General features: G+C 32.2%; 4 protein-coding genes and 1 long non-coding RNA gene across 8 annotated transcripts; 1 reads left to right on the top strand and 4 right to left on the bottom strand.

Moving 5' to 3' along the window:
• Positions 1,164–4,957, top strand: LOC109360956 (protein trichome birefringence-like 25). Of its 3 annotated transcripts, none has more exons than XM_019606199.1 (3): positions 1,164–1,530; positions 2,277–2,554; positions 3,922–4,957. In XM_019606199.1, the coding sequence occupies exons 1-3, from the start codon at positions 1,278–1,280 to the stop codon at positions 4,699–4,701; spliced, it is 1,311 nt and encodes a 436-aa protein (XP_019461744.1). In that variant the 5' UTR covers positions 1,164–1,277; the 3' UTR covers positions 4,702–4,957. The 3 variants fall into 3 exon arrangements, with proteins under 3 accessions (XP_019461744.1, XP_019461743.1, XP_019461742.1); XM_019606198.1 differs by having other exon boundaries at positions 2,271–2,554; XM_019606197.1 differs by having other exon boundaries at positions 2,265–2,554.
• Positions 5,424–6,729, bottom strand: LOC109360957. The gene is made up of 2 exons (XR_002109235.1): positions 6,560–6,729; positions 5,424–5,692 (listed from the first exon to the last, which is right to left on the bottom strand). It is a non-coding gene; the product is annotated as an uncharacterized LOC109360957 (long non-coding RNA).
• Positions 8,280–9,899, bottom strand: LOC109359019 (hydroquinone glucosyltransferase-like). Its single transcript, XM_019603517.1, has one exon. It carries the CDS (start codon positions 9,851–9,853, stop codon positions 8,405–8,407), a length of 1,449 nt encoding a protein of 482 aa, XP_019459062.1. The 5' UTR covers positions 9,854–9,899; the 3' UTR covers positions 8,280–8,404.
• On the bottom strand, positions 15,630–18,690 carry LOC109359014 (probable WRKY transcription factor 46). Of its 2 annotated transcripts, none has more exons than XM_019603509.1 (5): positions 18,402–18,690; positions 17,885–18,215; positions 17,653–17,781; positions 16,011–16,712; positions 15,630–15,835 (listed from the first exon to the last, which is right to left on the bottom strand). In XM_019603509.1, exons 2-4 carry the CDS (start codon positions 18,199–18,201, stop codon positions 16,073–16,075), a joined length of 1,086 nt encoding a protein of 361 aa, XP_019459054.1. In that variant the 5' UTR covers positions 18,202–18,215; positions 18,402–18,690; the 3' UTR covers positions 15,630–15,835; positions 16,011–16,072. The 2 variants fall into 2 exon arrangements, with proteins under 2 accessions (XP_019459054.1, XP_019459053.1); XM_019603508.1 differs by lacking the exon at positions 18,402–18,690 and adding an exon at positions 18,293–18,390 and having other exon boundaries at positions 17,885–18,236.
• On the bottom strand, positions 22,171–26,877 carry LOC109360550 (rhodanese-like domain-containing protein 4, chloroplastic). The gene is made up of 8 exons (XM_019605519.1): positions 26,118–26,877; positions 25,306–25,408; positions 25,114–25,200; positions 24,518–24,592; positions 24,331–24,405; positions 23,427–23,507; positions 22,907–23,269; positions 22,171–22,425 (listed from the first exon to the last, which is right to left on the bottom strand). Exons 1-8 carry the CDS (start codon positions 26,750–26,752, stop codon positions 22,378–22,380), a joined length of 1,467 nt encoding a protein of 488 aa, XP_019461064.1. The 5' UTR covers positions 26,753–26,877; the 3' UTR covers positions 22,171–22,377.

Below are 27,986 nucleotides of genomic sequence, written 5' to 3'. Positions count from 1 at the left end.
ATAAGAGATTTGTTGAGATTTAAGATGATAAATTTTCAGATTTGGCTTTTGTGTATCATTGTATTTTAATAAATAAAAAATGCATATATAATCATCAATTCTGTAATTTGAGATTATGATAAAATAGATATATATCTAATAAATTATGGAGTTGTTAAATAAATTCATGCTTCTCGGTTATGGTTTTTTATTATGAAGAGGTTATTAACTATATAAGAAAAACTAAAGTATACAAGAAGATAACAAATAAAAATAAGAGCAAATAATAATAAATTAAGTGTGAAAGTTAAAAGGTAAGAATCTCATATGCTTTGAATAAAGTTGGTGATTCCATTACATTAATCAGATTCACAATCAACAACAACCAAACAACCAAGCTTATATGATAAAGTCACGCAATATGCTTCAGCCAAATAAATCAAGGCAATGTTGGCACTTGGTAGACTACAACATCAACGTGCCTTTTTTTCTTTTTTATATAAGCTTGTTGTGTGTGAAAGAGAAGAGAATCATATGTATAACCGGTGATAGAGTGTTAGTTAGAATTATATACTGAATAAGGGATTGATTTATTATAGAGTCTCATCTAGTCGGGTCTGAAGATATCGAGAGTTTTAAATTTGGATTTATGATCTTCAGATTATAAATAATCTACTAGTTATGATGACTCTTATCCTCCCAATTATAGTGGAAGTTAATGAACTTAAAAAAATAAATTTCATTATAAAATTCTCCATATTATATCATAAGGAAAAAACTATATTATGAAAAGACAAAGCATTGTGTTAAGTAAGATAATTATACCACATGACACACATCTTTCTCTCTCAAGGGAAGGTCATGTTCATTTCTTTTTTTAATTAAAAAGAATAAAGAAAGAAAATGATTTCAAGTTTCACTATATATGCCTTTCATATAGTAGATGATATGTATGTTTGTGAGTTGGGTTTTTAAGAAAAAATAAAGGAAAGAGAAAGTTTTACAATCATCTTACCTAATATATTTCATAGCTTGGCGAACTTTCATTTTCCTTTATTTCTCTCCAAAATTCATTCATCGGCATAACAATGTTATTCATGTAAAATGGAGACATTATTTTGATCTTGTTTTATTACTTATTATTACAATCACTCACACCCATTTCTCAATAAAAATCACACATTAGAACCATTTGGTTTGTTATAGAAAAGTAGCTAAGTATTTTATGCTTCCAATCTTTGGCCCCTCCCAAAAGTTACTTATCTTGGTCACTCTGCTGATACCACATTGTGAAGAGAATGAGGTCTGATCCAACCAAATTTTCCTTGCAAAAGCAAAATCATGTGTGTGTTAAGTTTTGTGCTTCATTTCTATTAGTGGGTCTCGCTTTTCGCCTTCTCTTATGGGATTCATTAAGCTTTTCATCAGTTATTGAGACATCTACTCCTATAGCAAAGGAAAAAGCAGAGTCCTCTGTTTTTCCTTTTCCATTTGAAGTATCTGATTCTGTTGTTGTTCCAGGAAATAACCATAGCCAAACTTATCAGAATGGTAAGTGATTTTTATGTATTTGTGCTTACTTATTTTTCATTAGAGGCATTCACGAATGAATTGATGCACAGTGCTGGTTAAAGTTTCAAGGCTCAAACATTATTGTGGATATCCTTTGACACTTTTTATTTTGCTTCTTTCTTCTGATTTTAGTTGTTTGTAACAACTTAAATCTTTCATCTTTCCATTATTTTTGGTGTCATGGAATGTGTTAATTCTGAGGTTTTCTTGATTCTCAATTTTGATAACTGGTTTTCTTCTCTTCTAAAGCATAAATCAACTAATTTAATTGTTCCCACTTGCTACTTTCCTTTTTGGGTCATTTCCCTGAAATTTTGTTCAAATTACTAACTATAAATAGGATAAAGTTAGCAAATCCTTGCTTCGTTCTCTTTATACAATGTGACGTGTTTGAATCTTGGGAATGAAAAACATATGATTCTGTGTAATAAATCATTCGGCTTGAATATAGACACAAATTAAACTAAGTGGGATTTAGTATTTAAAAATTGAGAGTCCAAATGTTAACAGTTCTGAATAACTAGTTTGATCAATTTTATATAATAACTAGTTTGCACATATGCTTCCATGCTATAGCATGTTGAATTTGTTTCACTCTTTCATCTTTTTTTATTTTTTTTATTTTCTTATTTGAACTAACAAAGAACAATAGTAACTAAATGTCAAATGTTAAATATGATGTTTAACTTATGATAGTAATGTGCATCACACAGATTTAGTTACAGAAAAATGTGATATTTTTGTTGGAGAATGGGTACCAGACCAAACTGGTCCAATATACACAAATGAGAGTTGCCATGAAATTCAACATCATCAAAATTGTATGAAAAATGGACGCTCTGATTTAGGGTACCTTTACTGGAGGTGGAGGCCAAGGGAGTGTGAAATACCCAGGTTCAACCCAAACAAGTTTCTTCTTCTTATGAGGAATAAATCATTGGCTTTCATTGGTGATTCTATCTCCCGTAACCATGTCCAATCCTTACTTTGCATTCTCTCACAGGTAATGTGAATTACAATAGAATTTGTTGTTCTTGTTGTTGCAATTGTGATTATTATGATAGTTGCGAGTGCATTGCTTCTATGGTATCGTGAAAAAGATTTTATTAAGAATATGCTTTTGAACTTGATGAGGTCTAATATTAATCATATATAACCTGATACAACCCTAATATTATTACGGTGTATTATGATACAACTGTGTTATTATGATTTAGTGTCATGTTGCAATTGGGAAAGGATATGATTGAGCATAGTAACTATATTATTGTGGTATGTAACTCAACTTTGAAAAAGTTTATGTATGTTATGAAAATATCTTTTTTCCACGTTTTCTCTATTTAATTATATAATCAATAATTGAAAACGGGCCATGTGATAGTATGATATGAACTAATTTGGTTCACATGTTGCTTAGAGATTCTTCCACTACAACAATCATGAAGAATGATCAAAATAAATAACATAAATATAATAATAAAAAACTAATAATCTAAAATGAGACCATGTGATTTTATGATATAAACCAATTGTTGCAAATATTGTTTATATCGTTTCTAGTCCATATATATTTCTTGGTTTTTCTCTGTATTTAAATATACTAACTACCAGGAATGTAAAATGAAGCCATGTGACTATATGATAATCTAGAATTTAATTTAAAGAATAATATAAAATGAGACAATGTGACTATATGATCTGAACTAATTAGTCGTACATTCTAACATGTTTATAATGGTTTCAGTCATCTATCATGAAAAATGGTCAAAATCAATCATGCAGTTTTACCAGTTTGATTTATGAGACACCAAGTTTATTTTTCTTGGGGTATGATGAACACTAAAGTTTAACAGGTTACACTGCATGTCATTTTCTGGGTAATTCTTGTCATTGTTAACTAAGCTGTTGAATTACATTTGTGGAAAACAGCTGGAAGCGTAGAGTTTATATGGCTGGTCCACTGCCTCTAAATACAAATAGTTTAGTGTCCTTTTCCAAACAGGTATACCCACCTTTAGAATAGAAAGACTTGTCCACACTACATTAGGGATTGTTGTAGTCATCTCATGTAATTTGAGGTACGAGAAAACGTTTCATATAGTCGATCTCATCTAGTAAAAAACAATTTTACATATTTATTTCTTGTAATGTTTAGGTGCAGAGTATTCATTGTCCTTGGGTTATAACAATTATGTCTTAGTACTTTCATGCATTGGAATGTATTGTAACAATTAATGTCATCAGCTTTGTCCCCACAAAATACATGGCTTATCTATATGTGGGATCATGTATTGTTGGTTGTAAGCCATTAATTCTGTCCTACAAATTGGTTACTACATCAAATTCTAATGATCCTTCTTGATTCTGCAGGTGGAACCAGCTGTTGAGATCTACCATGACAAGGAACATAGATCAAAGATATGGAGATTCCCCTCTCACAACTTCACTCTCTCAGTAATCTGGGCCCCTTTCCTTATTGAAGCAGCTATGTTTGAAGACAAGACAGGAGTTACCTCTTCAGATATACATCTTCATCTAGACAAACTAGACAACAAATGGACCAACCAATATAACAACTTTGATTATGTTGTAATTGGTGCTGGCAAATGGTTTCTCAAGACTGCAATATACCATGAAAACAACATAGTCACAGGCTGCCATTACTGCCCTGGAAAGAATTTAACAGAACAAGGATTCGAATACGCGTACCGCAAAGCATTGCAGCAAGTTTTTAACTTCTTTACAAACTCTAACCATAGAGCAACTGTTTTCTTCAGAACTACTACACCAGACCACTTTGAGAATGGAGAATGGTTTAGTGGAGGGTATTGTAATAGAACAGTGCCATTCAAAGAGGGTGAGATAGATATGATAGATGTAGATTCTATCATGAGAGGCATTGAACTTGAAGAGTTTGAGAGGGTTTCATCTCTAGGATCTGATAAGAGTGTGAACTTGAAACTTATGGACACAACTCTGCTCTCACTGTTGAGACCAGATGGGCATCCAGGACCATACATGCAGCTCCAGCCATTTGCAAAGGATAAGAAAGGTAAAATTCAGAATGATTGTCTGCATTGGTGTTTGCCAGGACCTATTGACTCATGGAATGATATGATAATGGAAATGCTAGTCAATGGTTCACAATAATGTCAAAGATTAGCAACAATAATATGCCACAGGATCACCAAGGTGTTGAATCTGGTTTTCAACTATGATCATTTATAATGATGGAATCTAAGCCATTCAGTAGTTTCTTCCAACAAAATCATTAGTTCGCATCGGTGAGATTTATAAATTATGCACAATGCCATTAGGATGAGCACCATATTATACATTGAGCTGTATAGTATCATCAAAGCTTGCAAAGCACAAATGAGAGGAAATGTAATCAATTTGTAGCAGAGCAAAGATGTAAACATTAGCATTCAAATATGAGAGATTAATAAAACATTCATACTGGTTGCTTATTACAAACTAAATAGTCAAAGCAGAGCCATAATTAGATTACTGGCATCCAAAATGATCGAGATATATAGAGGGGAAATGTGTTGCATTTCTGTTCGCTAAGGATATTATCTTTCTATTGTTCCAATTTTATAGGATGCCTCTGAAGGGGCTGGATGAGGCTATTATCAATCCCAATTGCATATTCACATGCCTCATTAACCAATGATAACTGTATAAAATAAACTGCTAAAAGTTATGGCAGGTTCTTAGAAGTGTGAATAAGCAATTTGGAGTGTCGATAACATTACTCCCCACACATAATTAACTTTATAAGTCTTCTCTTTGAGATGAAATAGTCAATCAACACTAGCATTAAGCAGACAAAAGAGAGAGATTTTGCATAATAAACTTAAAAGACAAGCTTTAACAGTGAAATGATAGGATAAAAGAAAAGGACATGGAGGATTTGAAACCACATTGCTCATTTGCACTGGACAACATTGTACAAAAGACAAGTAGGGATCTTCATTCACAATCTCACTATTATTAACTGAAGACAGCATGTCTTGCAAAACATCATAATATCAAATTTTAGATGACATCCGGAATACAAACTTCTTTGGCATCTTTTCTCCTACTTGGTTGTAGGTTGATTTTCATACTTCCTCTCATCTGGTTTAACGAATGGGTCCTGTAAGTGAAAGAAGTCAATTAAAATCAGCAATTAACAAACGATATTTAACTTTTCAAAACAACAGCCAGCAAAACACAACAAACACGGATATGAGAGACATTACAAAAACTTAAAACATTAGTAGAAGCCATTAGAAAGGAAAATGTTATCCGTGGTTTCTACTTAACATTAGATTTTTTAAGATCAAAAGCATCGCTTAATACCGGTACGATACAGCTTGGCTGTTATTATTGTTGTTACTGCAACTTGGGTAGTCCGTTACTTGGCCAATCACCAATGCGAAATACAAAAATGTTTGGGCTGAATTAAAGGGTCAAAGCTTATGGAATACATTAAGTGCCATGTTTGAACAAAATAAAGCATATCAGCAACAAATCCTAATATGATTCTGAGGAAAACTTCCAAAGTTAACCAAGTTAATATGACATCTGGGCTATTATCATCTTAACGCAAACTCTTAATCAATGAATAAGAATCACATTTTTTCGATCAAATGAGATTATCAAGCTCAATAACAAGTTCTTAACTTTTTCCTATGAGTAAAACTAATCTTCAGGAGCAAACAGATTAACTACCATTAGCCACACAACAAACGTAAAAAAAAATCAAATTATCAGACCGGGACTTTAGTTTTATTCACAAATCAAAAAGAACAAAACAACCATTGACCATGACTAATAACATATAATATGAAGAAAAGTAGTAAAATTGCATAAACATATCTCTGGATTTTCCAGGAAATTGGTTAAGATTATGAAGACCCAAATCATAAATCAGCATCTAAATCCAGAAAAATGAATCAAAATCGCTACTTTTGAACCAATCTATGAAGAGTAAAAGGGATAAGAAAGGACAGAGATTTACATTCTTGACGAAGATGAAATTAGCGACGGCGACGGTGGCGACTATGCCACCGAAGATAGTGGCCGGGCCTGTAAGGAGACTCCACTTTCGGTAAATCATCTTCTTCGGATTAATCTTTCAGGTTCCTCTTTTCAGTTTTCTCAAATGAACTTGCCCGTGTTTTTATTTGTTAAGCCCATCTTATTTTTGTTTTTTTATTTTTAATTTCAAAACAAAGGGGAAGAATCATTCTGCAGAATTATCAAAGCGTTTTTATTTTGGGCTTTAACCAGTACACCATTAAATTATTAAAATGTTTTATTTGGTGCTTAATTATTAAAATGTTTTATTTGGTGCTTAATTATTAAAATGTTGAATCCGTTGGAAGTATTTGCCATGCACCGGTAGCATCACTTCAAATTAATATATACTATTGAAAATTTTATTTACTAAGAATAAGAATTTCGTTGAGTGTAGAAATAGACTAATCACTTTCAACACATAAAAATATATATTAGACTTTTTTTTTAAATTATGACTTAAGAGAATAATGACGAGTTTAAAATTATTACATTTCAATTTTTAAATTTATGGATGTCTCATACTTACTCAAAAAATGAATACAATTTATTCCATGTTTGTCATGACACCAAAATGTCCCACCTGTTAAAAATACCATTACATAAGAGTTGGCTCAAGGCAAAACAAAATTAATGTGGTTAATATTTATTTGGCTTAATTCAATTTCTCACTTATTTGTTCTCTTCATGCTGTTGTGTAATTTTTTACCCTCTATTAATATTATAATATTAATGCTAGCTTTAGATTTATTGTGAGTTAGAGGGGAAATTTTCTATAGCTATACAAGCATTAAATTATAGTGCAAAGTTTGGATAGCAAAATGCTAATATTCTTGAGATATATGCTTTATTGATAGTGAAGGAGACAAGTGATTCAAAAATAAAATAAAAAATTACTCAGCTATAATATATTTATCATTTTAATTAAAATAAAATAACATATTCGATATTAAAAATAAAAGGAAAAACAGACATTTCTCTCTTTATTTCTCAAGAATATCATTATTCCAATAATAGAGCCATTAATTATACAATGAATAAATAAAACCGAATTCAATAAAATAGTAAGAGTGAGTTTTACAAAGAGAAACTAAAAAACACAACTAGAGGCGAAGAAAGTAAAAGAACTAATAAGAACAACTTTGAGCAACATGAGTTGCATCAACTAACAACAACATATACTAGTAAGAGTGTAAGTGTAAACCACAATCGTGTAAGATCTATTTATTTTTTGTAAATGATAAATATTGACATAACAAAAATTGAAGAGTATGAATGTTGAAAAAACAGTATCCTGCAAATATGTTTTTTTCAAGGGAAGGGGAAATATAGTGTTAAAAGAAATTTAAATAATACTCTCACATTTCTTTCTTTAGTATAAGAGGAAATTTTGACCTTACTCATTTAAATTTTCTTAACATGTGTCACATATTAAAAAATCTCAGAAAATTTCATGGATTTATAAAATCTTTTAAATTATCGAATAAATCTATTGTGTTTTAATGGATCGCAAATGTGCAACCCATGATGAAATAAATTTAGTTTAGTAATGTAAAATTTTACTAATAATGTAAGGTTTTACTTATTAGTAAAAACAATTATTATACATTATGAAATGAATTAGTTAATGAGGTATAGTAAAAGATTGTCTTGATTATACTAAAAAGACTTACAATAACCTCAAACATTTATTATTAAGAGAAAGAGGTAAGGAGGTAGGAAATACACAAAAGCATGGAGAGAAAAGTAAATGAAAAATGAGAGTTTCAGTTGATCAAATTAACTACTAATTCGTGAAAGTTGTTGTTTTGCCTTGCCACTTTAGAGCCAAGTGAGAGATAAGCTTGGTTGATGATCCATTCTCACTTAGAATTTTGGCAGCAACATCCTTAAGCTCTTTCATTTGGTAACAAAGTTTCTTCCCATCTTCACCTTCCATAAGCCTCTTAACAACACTAGCAATTTCTTCCCTTCCCACTAACCCATTCTCACCAACCTTTGGTCTCAATGCCACCTTCACATCTTCACTCACCAAAACAGCATTCATTTTTTGCTCAGCATAGAGTGGCCATGCAACCAATGGCACCCCATTGACCATACTCTCAAGGATTGAATTCCAACCACAATGGGTCAAGAACCCCCCTATTGAACCATGGCTCAATACTTGGGCCTGTGGGGCCCATGATGATACTATAAAAGCCCTCCCTTTTGTTCTTTCTACAAACCCTTTTGGCAAAAAATCAAAAGGGTCAGCTCGGGTATGAGCAGTGAAATAAGATGCATTTGCAATCTTATCATTTGGGCTTTTCACAACCCACAAGAAGTTTTGTTCACTCATTTCCAGCCCAATTGCAAGTTCATCCATTTGAGCATTAGAGAGGGTCCCACCACTACCAAAACAAACAAATAAAACACTGCCACGTGGCTTCCCATCCAACCATGTTAAACACTCGTGACTCCCAGTTTGAGCATGGTCGATATTGACAAGCGGTCCAACCGGGTAAACCGGAGGGTCCCCCGGTTCTTGCTTTTGCAATTCCTTAATCGCCCCCGGTTCAAGTTCTTGGAAGCTATTTAATATTATCCCATGGGCCAACTTGAACCGGCCCGAGTGATGGAGGAACCACTTGTAAGCATCATTAGACCTATCCTGAACCGGGTCTAAGAGATCTTTCCCTTGAACTGGGATACACCCAAGCATGCGAACCGGTTCAGGAAGGTCCACAAACTCACCTTGAACTTTTTGATCAAGGTGCGGAAGGTAAAAGCAAAAGGACAAAACCATAGCAGTAGAAGTAAAGTATAAGTAGGAAGGAATGTTGAGCTCATTGGCCACGTCAAAAGCGTCAGTGCCAAAAAGATCAACGACGAGGGCGGTGACGGTGCCGTTAAGGGAGAGGAGGGCGTGGCGGAGGGAAGGGAGGGAGCGGAGGACAGTGAGGGAGATGAGTGGTTCAGCTTTGGTATCAGGAGGGAGGTCGGAGAGGGTGACGGGTGGGAGGAAGATGTAGGAGATGGCGGAGGGGAGGGAGCGGAGGACGGTGGTTTGAGCCTTGGAGGGAGGAGCATCGGTGGGGATGATAAAGGTGACGGAGAGGTTGTGGTGAAGGACGAGTCTCTTGGCTAACTCTGTTAGTGGAATTAGATGTCCCATGCCTGGGCTTGGCATCATTACCACTAAAGGTGACTGTGGATGTTCTTCATTTAGTGTTATTAGTAGTTGTTGGTCTTCCATTCAACTTTGAAGCTAATAAAAATGGTGTGTTAGTGGAATAATGAAGATGAGAGCTAGGGTTTTTATAGAGTTAAATATTTTACATTTTGTATCACTCCATATATTATTGTTTCACATCGATAAGGGTAAAATATGAATTAAATATATATTAACTTTATATTTTTTAATATATATAAACTAAATACATTATACAATTTTCATTTATAATAATTTATAGTTTTATGTATCTAAAGATATATTTGGGACCAAATATTTGCTCCCATTTTTTATATATATCTTTTGGTAAATATTAGTCCTTAATGATGTCTGAAAGGTTAGGTTTTAAAAGAAGTTAGATATTAGTTCGGAAACAGTTTTTTCCTGTTTTCTTTGTTGTCATAATCATGGTTGTAATATCATATAGACTAATACGTTGATTTAGTAATATAAGACATTACTATATTTTAAGGTTGAAGGTTCGATTCTTGGGAGTAACATTTATTAGAAATGACAACTATAAATCTCGAAAGAAATTAGTTCTTTATCAAAAATTGTGAGAGAATATATTTGATAATACCAAAGAAAATATCATAAACATACTTGTTATTTTTACTCATGAGTTTAAGAATAAAACTATTGTATTATCTATATCTATATTTATACTATATAAAGATAAAACATAATGTATTATATTTATATATAAAGGTAAAAGTGATAGATTATATTATTATTGTTATTATTTTAATTTTTTATATTTTTCTCTCTCCCATTTATCTATCCTCATTATTTGCATACATTTCATTACTTTATTTATCCTCATTATTTGCATACATTTCATTACTTTATTTGCATACATTTCATCACTTTTAATGTTTCGTGTTGTAGTTGTGAACTATTATAAATCCATATTTTTTCTTATACGGTCAAAATTGACAGCAATTATCTTTTACTGCATAACTATTCAACATTTATGTGATTACTTAGAAAAGAAAAAGAAGGTCTGAAGTGAGAACTTTCAAATAAGTAACTACTGATAACTATGGCAGCCTAACATTTATTTGGTAGTACAAATTAAGAAATTCTCTATTTCATTTAGTTTTCTTCATGTTCAATCTTTTTCATATAAGCTCCACGTGAATTAACTACGGAGCTCATACAAGACAATTATTCAATGATTGTAGAATATTGTTTGAAGGATTAATAAAACGAATTAATTGTTTCTCATTTAATTAATGTTTTATTAAATTTAAAGGAATGATATCATATTGTGAAAAAATTTGGTAATACTATATTGGTACAGTGAGTATTTTAATTATATATATTGACCAAATTAATAATAAATTTAAATAAGATGTTTTGAATATTTATATGAAATTAAACTTCCTTATTCTCTAAACAAAATTCAAACCTTATTTAGTACAATCTTGCCAACATATCAACCAAACTCAATGGATGTGTGATGTAGAACTGTGGGGCTATTTTCATTTTGGTTTTTATGCTGTTTAAAGAGTGATGTTAAAACAAGCCCCATTTAATTATAGTGACAGACAAATACAAAAACAACAATTTTTAACCTACTACGGTTAAATTGTGAAATTTCTCTCATTTGTTCAATTTTAACTACAAGCTTTTTGTATGACTCTTTAAAACATGAAGTTAATGCACAATTCATGCTTAGTTTATTTTAACAATAATCATCACTACGAAAATATATTCCCTATGCTATAGTGAGAAGTTAGATTCAAACTTATATGACTTTCTCATTTATACCATAAAAATATTGTTTATAAAAAATAGTAATAGTTAGTCTGACTCTGTCTGAGAATAACCTCTCCTACATGATTCTCTTTTAACTACTTAATGGTGCTAAATTGATAGCAGAAATTTGTTTCCAATACTTTATATTTATTTCTACGTTCCACATATTTATTGTGTAAATTTTATAAATATGTTTAGCTTGAATGGAATTCTAATCCGATCTTAAGTTTGAAATACTATTATTGATTATCTTGTTTGTTTTCCGGGATTTGGGTTTGTCCTCTTTTAGGTTTTTTTGTGGAGTGAGCTTTATAAGAGTGGTCCTTCAGACTATATCTCTTATTTAATTGTTTTGTATATTGCTCTTTAAATTGTATTTCTTTCTTGTTCATTAATAAAATTTACTTATAAGAAAGATTGAGTAAATAATCATTTTAACCAAATCAATTTATTCCCCAATAGTAAAAACTATAACTTTAGTCCTGAAAAGTGTTTCTCAATTTAATCCCTAATTGAGGTTAGATAACAATGTTATCAAGGTTGGCATAAGGGATACCTATGATGTATGATTTATGTCATTTGATAGTATGATTTTTCCATATGTGACTTTCTTAATGTACGTGTGGGTATTTTATTTCCCATAAGTAACATTCTTAAGAACACCTATACTTATGTTTTTTATTAAAAAAATTAAACATGTCACCCATTGGGAAAAATACTCATATGTGACCTTAAATCATGTGTGGTTCGTTTGGTTGGGAGAAGAAAATAAGAAGAGAGAAATATGTGAGAAAAATAGTGAAAACAGAGAAAGGGATGAAAAAGATATGAAAAATAAAATGAATTTTAGTGTTGTTTGGTTGTATAGAAAAAGAATAAAAAGAAGTGATTTTCTCCCCCACTCTTCATTGGATAAGGATTTGTTGTCCTAAACTATGCTTCAAACCATGCCGAAGATCAATGAAAATATTTCATGTCAATTAAAAAATTAAATATTCATTATTTTTTGTTTTTGTTTTAATATTATTGGTGCATGAAATAGTTTAAAATACAGTTTGAGACAATAAATATAGGTCCCTCTTCCCCTCCCGTTTTCTCATCACTTTGGAGGAGAAAAGATGTTGTAGGCCCTCTCATTTTTTTCCTCTTCCCACAAACTCTCTCCTAAACTAAATGAGAGAAATATAATATTTCTCCTCAACTTCTCTCATCTTATTCTCTTTCTCTTCTATTTTTACCCTTCCAATGGCGTAAGGAAAACATAGCCGCAGGTATGTTTTTTTCATAAATATTACGTGACCTAAGGTCTTGTTACACGTACGTATGAAAAATTGTAGTAAAGGTATAGAAAAACCAAGTTTTAGAAATATGCATAAACACACAACCAGTGATGAAGTAGTAAAGGTATAGAAAAACAACTTACATCTTTTACTATTACCACCTGAAGTGCCAATGTTTTGTTGTATATATTGCCCTACAAGCATAGACCAAAAAAAATACTACATACATCACCTTATTAAGTCTCTCTCACATACACATATATGTACATTTTATATTAAAAAAAACATACATGATTATATGTATTACTAGGTTGTTTGTGATGTTCATTTGAAAGTACAGAGATACGTGTACTTAAGGTCCCACATGTTATAGAACTGAATTTGAGAAAAGAGGAATTGGTGAAACACTTCCCTTAAAGTTTATAAGTTATAACGGATGAAGAAGTATAAAATGTTGAAAATTGATTTGGACCCGACATGAGGATAAAGAAAGAAATTAATGTTGGAAGGTTGTGAAGGGGAAAACAATTTTTTTTGTAAAACGGAGTAATTTAGCAATTTCCCACTAAAAGTGGATTATGAAAATCTAATCCCTAATGATATAGGGATGGGGATCACCTGTTCCATTTGGTGTCCCCATCCAATCAGAAAATTTTATTTAATTAAAAATAAAATTTAAATAACATAAATTAATATTTTTACGCTATTCTATAATCTTTCATGGGCTTGGTACATGGGGACAGGAATTTTTGGGGACAGAGGATCCCATCCATGATATAGGAGATAATATTAAAAGGAAACTGAAGAGTTTAGTGGCCAACAAACTTCTTTCTTGTGATATAAGAAAATGGGAGAGGAAAACTGAGAAAGAGAAAACATTTATTTCTTATATTTATTTTTCAACCATTAAACAATAGAAGAGTTTAATCTAATTCTCATTTTTTCCATCTCTTTCTCACGTATTTGTCCCTTTTTACTTTCTTATCTCAAATCCCAAACAGAACTAATAAGTGTTAGTTCAAATGATACATGTTTGATTTTTATTAAGCAATGTTTTGGGTTTGAATCTTGTGGATGAAAAAAATTCACTGTAAGAGTTAACTCCACATATATGTGGATGTTCAAGTCCAATATGATGATACATGTGAGAAACCAAAAACATACACTAACAGAAACTTGTTGGAGGGCCACAGCTTTAGAATATGGATTGATGGTGAAGGTCTTCAACAGAACAAAACAAAGGTAGCAGTTGAAGCTTAGGCAATATTTCTTTGGGCTGCGCTGCCAATGTTGTATTCTTTTTTCTCAAAATAGAGTATTATACACCATAGGCAAAAAAAACGTGAATTCATTATAACTTTTAAACATTAAATTTGGCCTAGAATAATGATGAAAAAATTCGAGTGAAAAAAATATGTACTAACGGTATAAGAGTTTTATATATTGTCAGTCCATTATTTACTATTTAATTCAATCATTATTGACTATTTAAAAAATACAAATAAACAATGAATTATATTTGATTATGTATAATTTTTTACATTGATGATAATAGATATTATATTCAACAAATTATGTAGGAAGGTTGGAAAACAATAGACTAAGGAAAAAGAATCCTCTATTTTTTGTTGCGTAACTTACTCGCCACCAAAGTACCAAACAAAACTCATTTTTGTAGAAAAACAGCCATAGCATAGTAAATAGTTGAGTTTGGTACCCAAAAAATAATAGTAAATATTTGCCATGTGCTTTCATTTTGAGCCACAGTGCAATTTGCTCCAGTATGAGAATTTGTTTTTATTGTTATGTGGTCAATCATTTAAATCATGGCATAATATTTTCATCACTTTACTAGTCCCCTCTATCACGCAAAATGAGGATAATGTTAACAGAAAAAGCTTCTCCAAATTTAAGTTAGTGTTTCTCTAAAATCAGAAAATTATAGTGTATTTATCCTTAAGATCATTTAGTGAGTTGAGATCACCATATACTAAATAAACCAAGATATATAATCCATACTTTCTTACTTTATGGTAGAGAAACCTAATTAAATGTTAGCACATTAAGGTTAACAAATATTCAGAGTAGCTAGACTGTTAAGAATTTTAATCCATTTTCGGTAAATACCATCTTCATTCATACATTATTATACTATTATTAATCAAATAAGAATATTATTCATTTATTTGTTAATATGAAATTCCAATTTCTTAACGATACTCATTCCACCGGAACATTCTTATATTATTCTTATAAGAAAATGTGTATCCCAATTCTAGACAGAGAAATCATTTTTTATTATAAAGTATAATATCAGTAAATTTTGGGACCCAAATGAGAATAAAGATTATATTTGTTATTGTGAAAAAATTAAATATTATTCTTAATTTTGTGAAAATGTAATAAATTGTAAAATAATAATTAGAATGTAATTTGTATTTTCCGACATGCTTTAATACACTCTCCATATAAACTACAAAATTACAAATAACTACTACTTGAGCCACTGCAATTTTGCTTTTATCCTTTTGGCATTTGTTAGTTTGTGAGAGCTCATGATTCTATTTAGCACTTAAAGTTGTGACTTTGACGAATGATGGTTATGGGGGTCCCTAGTAGTCCCATCAACAACGACATTACACAGTTTTTCTTGTTGCTATGAACATATAATCTATCCAATAATTCTTTGATCTCAATTCCTTGCCTTCCAATTATTTGGTGAAATGATGCATTGATCATTATTTTAAACAGAAAATATGGGTTGAAATTCATTTATTTCATAAACAAAAGTTACAACCACAAGACTATAGCTACAAATTATTTTCACATTAAAGCCTAAGATACATGATCACTCTCTTGACTAGCATGAAAGGGAAGTTTCATTGTCTTCATTTGTGGAGATAATAATTTATGATTACTATGATCTGCTTTCCTTCACCTATGTTGCTAGTCAGGATCTACAAAACTCACCAGAGTTAATCAGCATATATAGTTTTTTTGTACTACCAAATGTATCCTCTCACTATATGGATAATGAACTAATCTTATTCGGGGTGTGTGGCTGTCCTCCCAGTAAGTGTCGCTCCCAGTAATTGAATCATTGACCTTTTGGTCATGCTAGATATCTAACGAGACCTTACACTACTAGATTCTGCACACTCTAATTAACTAGGAATTGAGAAATATTTATCAAGAGAAAAATTCAGGGGTGCATAGGGAAAGTGTCAAAATCCACATTATCAAGGAAGAGATTCAACTCATCCAAGTTTACTATTGGTGAATTGGTGATTGAAGTTGTGGCTGACACTACATCAGTGATATCAGATTCTGATGTTTGCACACTTAGGCCTAGTCCACTGCTTCCAAAGTGGCATGGTGATAAACAGAAAATGTTTGATTCTGAAGTGGCAGGTGATAAGAATGCAGGAGAAAAACATTCCATGAAAGGGTTTTCGATCAGTGTGTCAGAGAATATGTTGTTGTCTTCAATTTCTGATCCTATTGATGGAGAAGGAAAACAGAATGATGGGAAGATATTTTTCTTGGTTTTCAAGTCCTCTATTTTAACTTCAAGCTCTGAACTAAAAGTGAAAATTGTCTCATGGGGTGGTTGTTCTATTTTCTCTTCTTGTGCTTCATTCTTTTGGTGGTTGTGGTGTTTATGTTCTCCCAAGCAAATCTTTGCTCTTGATGAGAATGCCTTGTTTGCATGATTAGCTTGGATGCATGTGTGTCTTCCTTTGTAGGTTATTTCATATGTTGTTGGTTCTTCATCTGATTTTTGCACATGTTTTGTGGCTAGACACCCTTGTGTATGTTTATGTGTACATCTGTAATATTCTCTGCATTGCAAAACACACTTTGTTAGCAAAACATGTAAACATATTGCTTCAATGTAAAACCAATTCAGCTAACATAGGATAAAAATTATTAGAATGATATGATACACTATGTTAGTATGCTATTATAGGGAAGAACAAAACTAATATTAAACAGGTCTAGTGGTATTTTTATTAGTGTATTCCAAAAAAATAAAGAATATCAAAAGGGGTATTAAAGTCCTATACTTATGTCTCAACTTGTTCTATAATTGACACATGTGCTGCCAAACCTATAGGACCAACATGTCACTTTATAAAAAAAGTTCCTCCACTTGATAAGATTGTCATACTTTTCCACTATACGGATGCATCCCTTGTTGCACAACTCAAGGAACACATGAGTAATGGAATTTAATGCATTAATCAGAAAGGTGCAATTGCACTTAATAGAATCGGGTTGAGATTGTCCTTTTGGATAAGTTTGGATTGTCTTTTTGAAAAAACACTTCATCCTATATACTCATATCTTGCTGTAAACGTTACAGCAAGAAAGCAAGACCAAAGGTTCAAAAGAAAGTTATTTGATTATTTATTTTCCTAGTTAGCTAATTAACCAACATTTTTTTTAAGAGGGTGCCCATGGCTTCTTGCATTATATAAAAAATACTCCTATATAAAAATAATTCAACCTTTATTTCACTAAGTGAAGTCGATTATATGAATTGAACGACTTATCATATTGTTAATTCATGTCATAGAAATTTAACAAAGTTTTATGTTAGTTATCGACTAGCTAACATAATCATCACATATCCAATCTTAGGATTGACTATGTGTAGCGTCAAGCACATATAAAGAAATAAAGTTAGAGAGAGCATTTGTGATAATTTTAGTAATTTTTAAATATGAATCATAGTTGTTTGCTCTAAAAAGGAAAACTTAGGTGAAAAAGGTATCTTACCTAGGAAAGTTTGCTCTAAGGATATCCTTCTGTCCATATTTTCTCCAGCTATTGCCATCATCCAGAGACCTCTCAATCACTGCTCCTAAGCACACCTTCACTTGTTTTTTCCAAATGTCCATGGTCTTTCTGCATTCCACAAATTCAGAGAATCTCATTAGACCATGAAACCATAAAAAATGCACCAAAATTACAAAGGAAACAAGAACTTATTGGTAACTTTTGACATTACCTTCTCTTTGAGACACTTCTATGCTTAACCACTTGGTCAAAAACCTCAGTTTTGGGATTCTCATTTGTAAAAGAACAAGGAGAACCCATCATGTTGCCATTGGTAATCTTAGTTTCTCCATTTCCTACATTAGCCTCCCACTTTAGTTTGGTGAGTGCTTTGTCATAGGACAAAAGTATTCTCTCAAGTAAAACTTCTTTGGTTTCATGAGATGATGAAGATGAGAACATATGATCATGTAGCTGCTTTGTAAGTTCCTTCCCTTGCATTAGGTCACTGATGAGATCAGCTTCTTCCAACTTCAAGTGACTTTCCATTTTGTGAAGATGAACTAATAGCAACAATAATATATATTACTCTTAAGGCCTTGAGTTCTTTCTAATATGAGGCCAAATTTCAACAAAATATGTCAGTCCTTGATTATATAGTATTGGCCATGCAAGGGATATGATTATAGCAATAATATGAAAAGGGTATGTTCAAAAAGGGTAATATAGGAATGTTGAGTTGAACACACTTGTTATTTGGAAGATTATATATCCAAGTGGGCTAGGACATGTGGCAAGATGATGAAATGCCAAATGGATCACTCAAAATTTATAGTGAAGATGATTAGAATTGGATTGTGAAATTGTTGGGTTGAAGTATATGGAGATATAAGGCATAGGTAAGTGAAAGTGGGTATGTGTGAAATAGAGAAAGAGATGGGTTTGTTTTTCTTAGCCAAGAAGGTGAGAGGAAGAGGGGATATAAGGGTCATGAGAAAACAGAAGGAAATGAGATAAATTTGACTGGTTGAAACATAGCTACTTTTCTATAATGTGGGTCCTTGAAAAGAGATTGATGCACTAGATATAATTAAACAAAACATTATAGTATTGATAGGTAAAGAAGTAGAAATTTCATTAGAGTGATTAGTACAACGTTTAATGATATTTTTTTATTAGACTTGGAGTGTTTTGCTTTCATCACTAGCTAGCAATTGTTTTTGCAAGTTTTTAATGTTTCTCACTAAGATATATATTATGTTATGGATGTGGATAGTTAAATTTATTCTATTTAAATCAACTCGTAAATGGATTATTGGGTGAATGAAAAATGTAATGTTAAAAGAATTCAAAATTCATACATTTGTTAAAGAAAAAAAAATATATATTAATGACTATATAAGAGTTTTTAACATTATCAATACACAAGTGGTTTGTATTTGGTGTTTAATCCTTACTTAATTTTAAATTTTAGTAATACAAGAAAATGGTATACTAATTCAAATATTGACCATCTCTATGTAGTAAAGTAACTGAATCCCTTAGATGGGTGAGAACAAAGTGAAACAGAGACGCAGACGTTGCACTTCATTCCAGTTAGTGAGCAACAACGTGGAAGAAGGGCAGAAGATTCTTGGTTGCATCTCATATCTTATTGTAATTTCCAATATTGAAATCTTTTACGTACTTTCCATTAAGCCAACTATCTTTTATGATGATTATGATGTTTAACGGCGTAATGAGGCAACACTTTTGCATGCCCTGATTTTCTTTGTTATCACATGTCAAATTGATTGAGACTCTTGGCAAGTGCTATATAAAAGTAAAGAGAAGACAATATACATTGACATTCATATCCCTTTTATTTAAGATGATATTACACTTTTATCCTTAAAATACAAAGGAAAAAGTCATTTGTCGCTCACTCATGTCAAATTAGGATAGGATCACATGTCTCGGTTCCTATCCTTCTTAGTGGCCTCGTCTAATCAAAAATATTTATTTAATTAAAAAGAAAAATTATAATAATAGAAATTAATATTTATATATTATTCTATGATGTTTAATTGACTTGGTACTTGATGATATGATTATCTTAGGACCGGAGATCATTGTCCGACAAATTAAACCACCCCTTCCTCTCATTTACACAAACTCTATCATTACATAAGGATTTGGTATAAAATCATACCACATTCGAAACAAATGGTTTGTTTTTCTAACTAAACTGCTTGAACGAGTACAATGAAATGAAAACTCTGGAAGGTTATTCTAAATCCTCAAACTAAAAGGTTAAGATTCAATTTCTTATCTCGAAAGGGATCAAATCCTTACACAAAAGGTGAGAAGATATTATTGATAATAACAAAAAAAAGAGTTAAGCTTATAATCTAGGTCAATCGTCAAATATACTTGTCCTTCAACTTTACCCTTATTTTTTTTAAAAATTAGCAAAAGTTATAATTTTTCATCCATACCAAAGAAGCACTTAATAGTATTTCCACACTCTTTAATACAAAAAATTACTCATTGGAAGCAAAGTGGTGAGTTGGGAATTCTTGAATGAATCTTTCATGTGCATTGTGTTCAACTGGAAAGCTTCCAACTATCGGGGAGTTCCATTGTTATCAGCATAAATATGAAAAGAGTGAAAAGTCAGAAGTGAGAACACGTCTTGAAACCAAAACCTTATGATATTAGTTCAATAAGTATTTTCTACTTATTAGCTCTTCACTCAACACACTAAAATACTGAACTAAAAAAAGCTTAAAGCCTCGGGCCAGATTGTAGTAATTAGCACCCAAAAAAAGATTGCCTATTTTTTTCCATGTTGTGTACTAAATTATTTGCTCTCTTTTTCTTGTGGCTTTCGAATTTTAGGGCTGCTAGCAATCTGTTCAAAGATTGCATATTTTGTGTCTAGAAAGTGGAAAGTGGAAGGAAGTTGCAGCAACCGCGTCATAAACAAACTTCAAAGAATGCAATTTTAGTGTCGTGTGCTTCATATCATCTCCAGAAAAATAATGATCACTCCTTTGTTGTTAATTGAATTATTGAGTTGATCTAATGATATAAGACCCACACATCTAGGGTTCGATTTCTAATGGCGACATTTTTTGGAAGGAACAATCGTGAGCCTAAAAGAGATTAGTTCATTACACACATAGTAGTTAAACTCTCAATTTAACTCGTAGGATTGGTAGATTTTACGGGTTTTTAAGAGCTACCGAGTCACGTGCCCGCCGGTGAGATCGCCGGGGAAGATTGTAGGATCGTAAAATTGTCCAAGATCTTACGAGTTTATGTTTTTATGGCAAAAGCTCCAAACTGTAAAATCTCAATCTTCTAAACTCATATAGAAAGGGAAACTCATGCTTATTGTGTCTTTGAAAAAATTTATGTTCACTCTCTCTTCTTTGAACAAAATATGCTCTAAATGTTCTTTTTTGTTCTCTCCTTTTGTTGTGCAGTCTTTTTGTTTTATACATATTGTATACATCTCTCCACACTAGCCATGCCTCTCAACATATTTGCTTCTTTATATATGTGCGGTGTTACTTTAATATGCATATATTTTGATGTTTAAGTTTAAGTTTTATGAACAATTTTGTTACTTATAGCAATGGAGAAAACTGAAGTTTTTATTATTTTGTGTATATGTATATATAAAAAAATTCAATGGTAGGATCTTACGATCCGTGTTACGATCACATGGTTTACGTTTTCATTTACTCCTTCCGATCTTACATAAGATCTCGATTTTGTCAACTATACTTACACAAGAATGTGAAATGATACTCTTAGTAGTACCAATAAAAAAAATTTGAATTACTGAGCATTATATTATGAGTTATATAATGAAAAATCAGATACTGTGTTAGTGTGTTAGATATTACCTTAAGTTTTTAACTAGAAATAAACATAATACTAAGCTTATATATCTAATCTATTTTTTCCTTTCACTCTACGTGAATTCATCATAATGAGGAAAATTGTTGACAAATCAAAAACTCATAACCATGTAAATATCTTCAAAAAAAGTGCTCTATGCTCTATAGTTTAAGAGAAGAAACTAACATGATGATGGTTCATGGAAGAATCTAACATGATATTCATCTACAAAGCTAAAATTTGAGTGCTGGATTTTCCTAATATTTTAATGTCAAGTAATCACTCTAATTTGAGTGCTGGATTTAACTATCACTAATACTTCATTGTAACCCCTTCTACACTCTTGCACTATTGTGCCAAACTGTAACACAACAAAAGCAGCAATAGTGGCACTGTGCTCTGCCAAGGCCTTCCTACATGGACAAAAATCCCCCAACGGAGTCTCATTCTCTGTCTCATTCTCTGTCTCGACTCAATCAGAATGTTAGTTTTTGTTTTTAAAAACTCTTTTATTCATGTGACAATATGTGATTAGTCCGGAACAGAGAATTAGACGTCACTGGGGACAGGTGATCCTTGTCTTTCCTACACCTCCAATGCAAGATCTAGAACATTGACATAGTCTCATTGTTCGAACCATCATTTCATAAATCATCAAAGCATTTGTGTAAAAAAAGGTTCAGCATTAAATTAAATTTGATCTAAATACAATATGATCAGAGTCTCTCTTTTATTGGTGTTGTTGTCTCTTTCAATCCTCTACCACCAACACTAGAACATGTCTCCCTCATTGGAATATCCCTTCATTTATACAACTTGTGACACAGATCTTATCTAGGACTGTGAAGGTGTAGGGGATGTTGGAGGCTTGAAATCTGGATACTGCGAATCAAGAAGACATGGTTATAAGCATGTACTAGGAGGAGCATGCAATATGAACCACAGAATTGTCTCTTCACAAATTAACTTGTTAGTATTGAAAACAATTTTGGAAACTTCATGCAGCATGGTTTTTCATCTCATATGCAACCTCATATTCACCCTTAATTTCATTTTTTACGTGAGGAACGATCTATTTATACTAATGTAAGTGATTTACTGAATTTTCACTTACATCCACTATTAACTGTTGATCGTATTTTCATCTGGCGGTATAAATGACTTAAATCACAAGTACCGTTGGATGAAAATAAGATCGAAGGCAGAAAATGGGAGTCAGCGAAAAATCAGTTATACCGGTGAAAACAGATCCAAGAAAATATATCCAAACATGAGTGCCAAGGCAATTGATCACCAAAAGTATATTTAATCAGTACGGAAAGTGAAGAAGAAAAAACATAGAGCAAGGAATATAAGACATTACATAAGGGTATGGTGAAAGTGGCTTTGGCTGCACGGGAAGTGAATCAGCCTTAGCTTCCGCTTTGGGCACCGAGTTTATCTCGGGAACAGGTTCTGCAACTCCATCTACTTTGGATTCAGAGACAGTATCTGGGATAGCTTCCACTTTCTGAAGAGTGCTATCAGCTGTAACAAGGTCTGGACCTTTTTCTGTTTCAGGAGCTGGTTCTGGTACTGCTGCATCTACTTTGGGTTCAGAGACAGTAACAGGAGTAGCTTCCGCTTTCTGAACACTGTCAACTGTAGCAAGGTTTGGACTGTTTCCTGTTGATGCAGGAAGGGCCTTACTATTGGTAGAGGCTGGTAGAAGAGCCTTTCCAATTTGCTAATGTTCCAATCCAAGAGGACATGGTCATAGGAAGAGGGGAAAAGAAGTTTTACATTATGCAATTTTTTTGAAGAAATAGATATAATTGTCAATATATATTCCAAAGTCTATCAAATCATAAACGTGACTCATTTATTAGGATAATCGTAAGTACCTTTATTTCATCAACAAGCTCTTTAGGAGCAACCTTAGTGTTCAAGAACTCATCAACTTGTTGTAGTGTTTGCTTTCGGTCCTGCCATCGAAAAATCAAAACAAAAAGATCAATGAGCTTTAACCTTTACCTCTATATAATGCACAATGAAAGCTATGACTAATGGAACTAACTGTCTTCATTGTCATGCAATGGTCTGCCTCAATTGTCAACAAAAAGCCATAATGTACAAATTTATGAGTGAAAAGCTTGAATAATAATATATTTCAACTCCCTCATCAATCATCATTATCTACTTGTGGTGGAAGTTACAGAAAATAGCTATGATCATGTGCATGGTGCACCTAAGATGTGGTAAGCCAACAGAAAACTACCCCAAAGGACAAGACTATAGGCCATAGCTTTGTATGTTCCAGAAATAATTGTCAACATTTATGCACTTGGGAGAAGATACATCTTCACCAAGATTGGTAAAACCACTGAACATGAGAGCCCAGAGAAAAACACTTGATCTCTGATTCTCTGGGAAAACCGTGTGTTAATACCAATCAACATCACCTATGTCATACACCACTGGACCAACAGAATATCCATCCCATTTTCACGACCAACAATAAAAAATTATGTTGCGAAAAACATTACAAAAAACTTTTCAGAAATCATATTTGGGCATTCTTTTTTTCACCAATAGAGGAAAACTGAATGGTTTTCGATCTCACATATATATTGTGCTCCTGCTCTCTCCCCCTCTCTAGTGTACATACTTACAAACATTAACATGATCCTACATTGTATTGAGATCCCACATTCACTTATTTATCTAGTATAAATGCTTATAATTTGATAACTTAAACAAAAATATATCCTTTACTCTGGAAAGAAATACTTGAATAAGTATACATACCTCAGCAAATAGAAGCTTCTTGCTTGCAAACTGAATAAGTGCAGCGGATCCTACAACTTCGAGAATTGCTTCTATCTACGAATAGAGTAATATCATTAACAAGTAATTTTATGTCAGTAGAGTTACACCATGGTGGATTTTTATGGTAAAATTGAAAAACATTTAGACAATAACTCTTCAGCTCAACCTCAGTAAAAGCTAATAAACCCAGTCCAGTAGCTGCAGCAATTCCAAGAACAACAGCCAAGCCATCAGAGGTGTCCTGAAATAAACCTCGATTAATTGGAAATACAGAAATGCTAAAACTTAAGAAGAGGAACATTTATTTTTTTTCAAGGAAAAAACTTAGGTACAATTCTATATGTGCTTGTGGTGGTGTTTCGCACTAAAAACATAGCATGTTTGTTACACATGTTATGTTTTCATAAGAAGACGACGCCACAAGCACCCAGAGAAATGTACCTATGTTTTGTCCTTGTTTTAAAGGTAAGCATGTACAAATGGATCTATCATCATCATCTTGAAAACAACATTCTATCCTCATATTCAACTTTTCTGATGAAAATGTTCTTTCTGATTAGCTTGTTCCTCTCTTGTTTGAAAAAAAATATGCTCAACTTAAGAAAACTAAAATTTTATTTTTTTTCTCAAAAACCAATTTAAGATGTGTCAACGGAAAGCACAAACCTTCTTTTGCAATGTGAAAAGTAATAGTAGTATAAAAGCATGTCCATTAACCTTGAAAATTACAATTGAAATTCTATGAAAATACTATATACATACTCCTATTGAATCCGAAATTGCTTCTGTCAGACTGCCAAAATCCAAACTCAATCCTTTCCTTGGTGCTGTCCAAGGAAGACTGCTATTCTGCACAATTCCACTTTGTGTTAGTGTATTGATGAACGAAGAAAAATAAATATTTTAAATGTAATATGATAAACATGATACAAAAGAATGGAAGGGAAGAAATACCTTCCATCCTCGTGGTCCTTCAGCACCATCCTTAATTGCATAAGCAGCTTTAAATCCATTTGCAGTGACCAACTCTGCAACCAGTTCAGAGTTCCCATCAAATCTGGCTTCCATCACAAGTTCATTAAATCAGCTTCAACCCCGTCAAGTATATTCATTTGCGAAGTGCAAGAAGAAAACAACAAATATATGTAACTTAAGTTCCTCAAATGTTAAATCTGATGATTCAGAGTTCAGATTACAAATGTGTCAGCTGAAGTATTGATCTTCATACTAACTCCTCTACGCAGAACACGTGTTCTCTATGTGATTAATTAAACTAACATTATTCATCGATTTGACATTCATTTTTGGTTGCATCAAAAATAGTTATATCCAATGTGATTAATTATTCACGTGTTTCTTTTATCTTTTAAGTGATAGAAGTCATCTATGTTGGTTTTAGTAATCTGAATGAAATTCAACATAAAGAAGAAACATTAGTTTGTTTCTTTATAAATTTTAGCAAATGTTGTCATCTACTCTAACATTGAAATCACTGGCCATGGAATAATAACTTGAAGCTTTGCAGTGGTTAATGTTTTTTCGCTTTATCCTTAACAGAAATACATAAATCAATCCAACTGAAATTGCCATTTGAATGCATGATAAGTGATACAAAAGCCACTGACTGTAGATGAGAACACTAGAAATATTTTTTCCCTACTACACTAATTACCAAAACAAGATGACAAAATGTACTCTAGCATCAACATAAATCATAATAACAAAATGAGAAAACTTCAAAGAAATCTGTTATATATTTTTCTTACTTGTCCAGAATAAACAATGTGGTATTCTCTGGCTCCTGGAACTTGAGTGAAAGCTTCTTAAGAAACCCTATCTTATTATCACTCTTATAACCTATAGCCACTGATTTCTTCTTCAAAACCCCAACATCAGGAGTACCAACTTGTCTAATCTCAACTGGTTCTCTTATATCAAGCAATTGAGCATTCTCATCAGCACCTAGTTTTGCATATGCATTCTTAGCAGATTCAACACCCCATGGCTTAGGCTTGTTCAGAACCTGAGACAAAACAAGTGGCACTGCCAAAATAGCAACACCTCCTGCAAGTATTGCAGGGTTCTCTGTTGCAAAACTGATAACACTATCTACCACACCATTTGCATCAAAATCACCAGAACTAGTAGTCACAGATTGCCCCAAAGCTTCTTCATAAGTTAGAGCTTTTGCAAACCCACTATTGAGAAATGAAGCTGCAAGTGAAAGAAGACCCCCACTTAAACACTCTTTCAGTGTTTGTTTCTTGTTGTTGGTAGAAGTAGAAAAGTTTGAAACTTTGCATGCAGAAATTGTTGGGAGTGATGAGAGTTTTCTGGGTTCTTTTCTTCTATCAGAAAAAACAGATAAAGGGGTTAAAGAAGCAGCATTGAGAGTCTCCATAGAATAAAACAGTGTGAGGTACTCAGAATGTTTGAGGTAACATGAGAATAGAACAAGGTTAAAGGGTCGGTGTTGGTTTTGTTTATGTTTGTAGAAGTGATCTTGTTTGAGTGGAAACTGGAGATGATAGAGAGAGACAAGTGGAAGGTTTAACAGTGCTGACGTGTAGGGAATATATGAACATAACCAGTGGCTGATTGACACGTGGCTGGGTGAAGATGAGATGAAGATAGAGATTGAGAGGTGCACATTTTGTGTCAAAAAATATTTGTTGTGATTAGTCAAAAAAATATTTAATTATTAAAATTTTAATTTAAATATATTTTTTTAATTAATCACAAATAATAACACATTTAATAAAACAGATATGGTCTCAAGATGGATAATGAGAGTTGAGACTTCATCATCAGTTGTGGCTTACAAAGAAATGCTACTTAGTTCGGCCTTTCCCTAGTCCAATATTGATATTACAAGAAAAAAGGACTTTGATAATCATAAAGATTATAATCACATTATTTATATTCCTAATCTAAAAACACATCTCATATCTTTTTATCCACACATAGTTTTATCCGCTAAAGTATTCTATAGGGTTGCAAGAGAAAGTTGTGTTGTATCCAAGACAAAAGTCACTCTAGCTTCAAACTTTATGACATCATTTTTCTCTATTCCTTTTTAGATATTTATGCAATTTACCCTCTTCCACTTTTTTTATATTTCAAAATTAGGGACATATTTGTTTCAAGGGAGCTCATATCAACTCCTTCACATGTAGCAACCATAATGTAAATAATAAATTTGTTATTAATAAAGTTGCTTTATCGTAAGGAATGTTATGATTGCTTAGTGGCATGCTAATGTTTAGCCAAGCGGGGGATTAGGGTTGTTTCTTCTAGCACCATTCATTTTGTCAATTGGCACCATGTAATTTTCCTTATAAATTCACTTCCAAAGGTGTAAAATACCCTTCCAAAGATATATTTCCATTAGTATATTTTGACATCGCTTCTCTAACCTTCTTATCATCAATGTAAACATTCTTTTTTTCATTTCTTTAATTTGCTACTCAACTTTTATCAACATGAAAATATGATAAAAAACACTTTGTCGGTAAAGGGTAGGATGCTTTAAGTTTGTATACATAAAATTTTATGGAATCTAGTTATTGATTTTCATGATGACATTGATTGAATATTTAAATTATATCTTCTATTTGTAATTTCTCTTTAGTCAT

Source organism: Lupinus angustifolius, chromosome LG11 (genome assembly GCF_001865875.1).
Source record: "Lupinus angustifolius cultivar Tanjil chromosome LG11, LupAngTanjil_v1.0, whole genome shotgun sequence".
NCBI lineage: Eukaryota > Viridiplantae > Streptophyta > Magnoliopsida > Fabales > Fabaceae > Lupinus > Lupinus angustifolius.
This window is presented reverse-complemented; position numbering and strand designations above follow the sequence as displayed.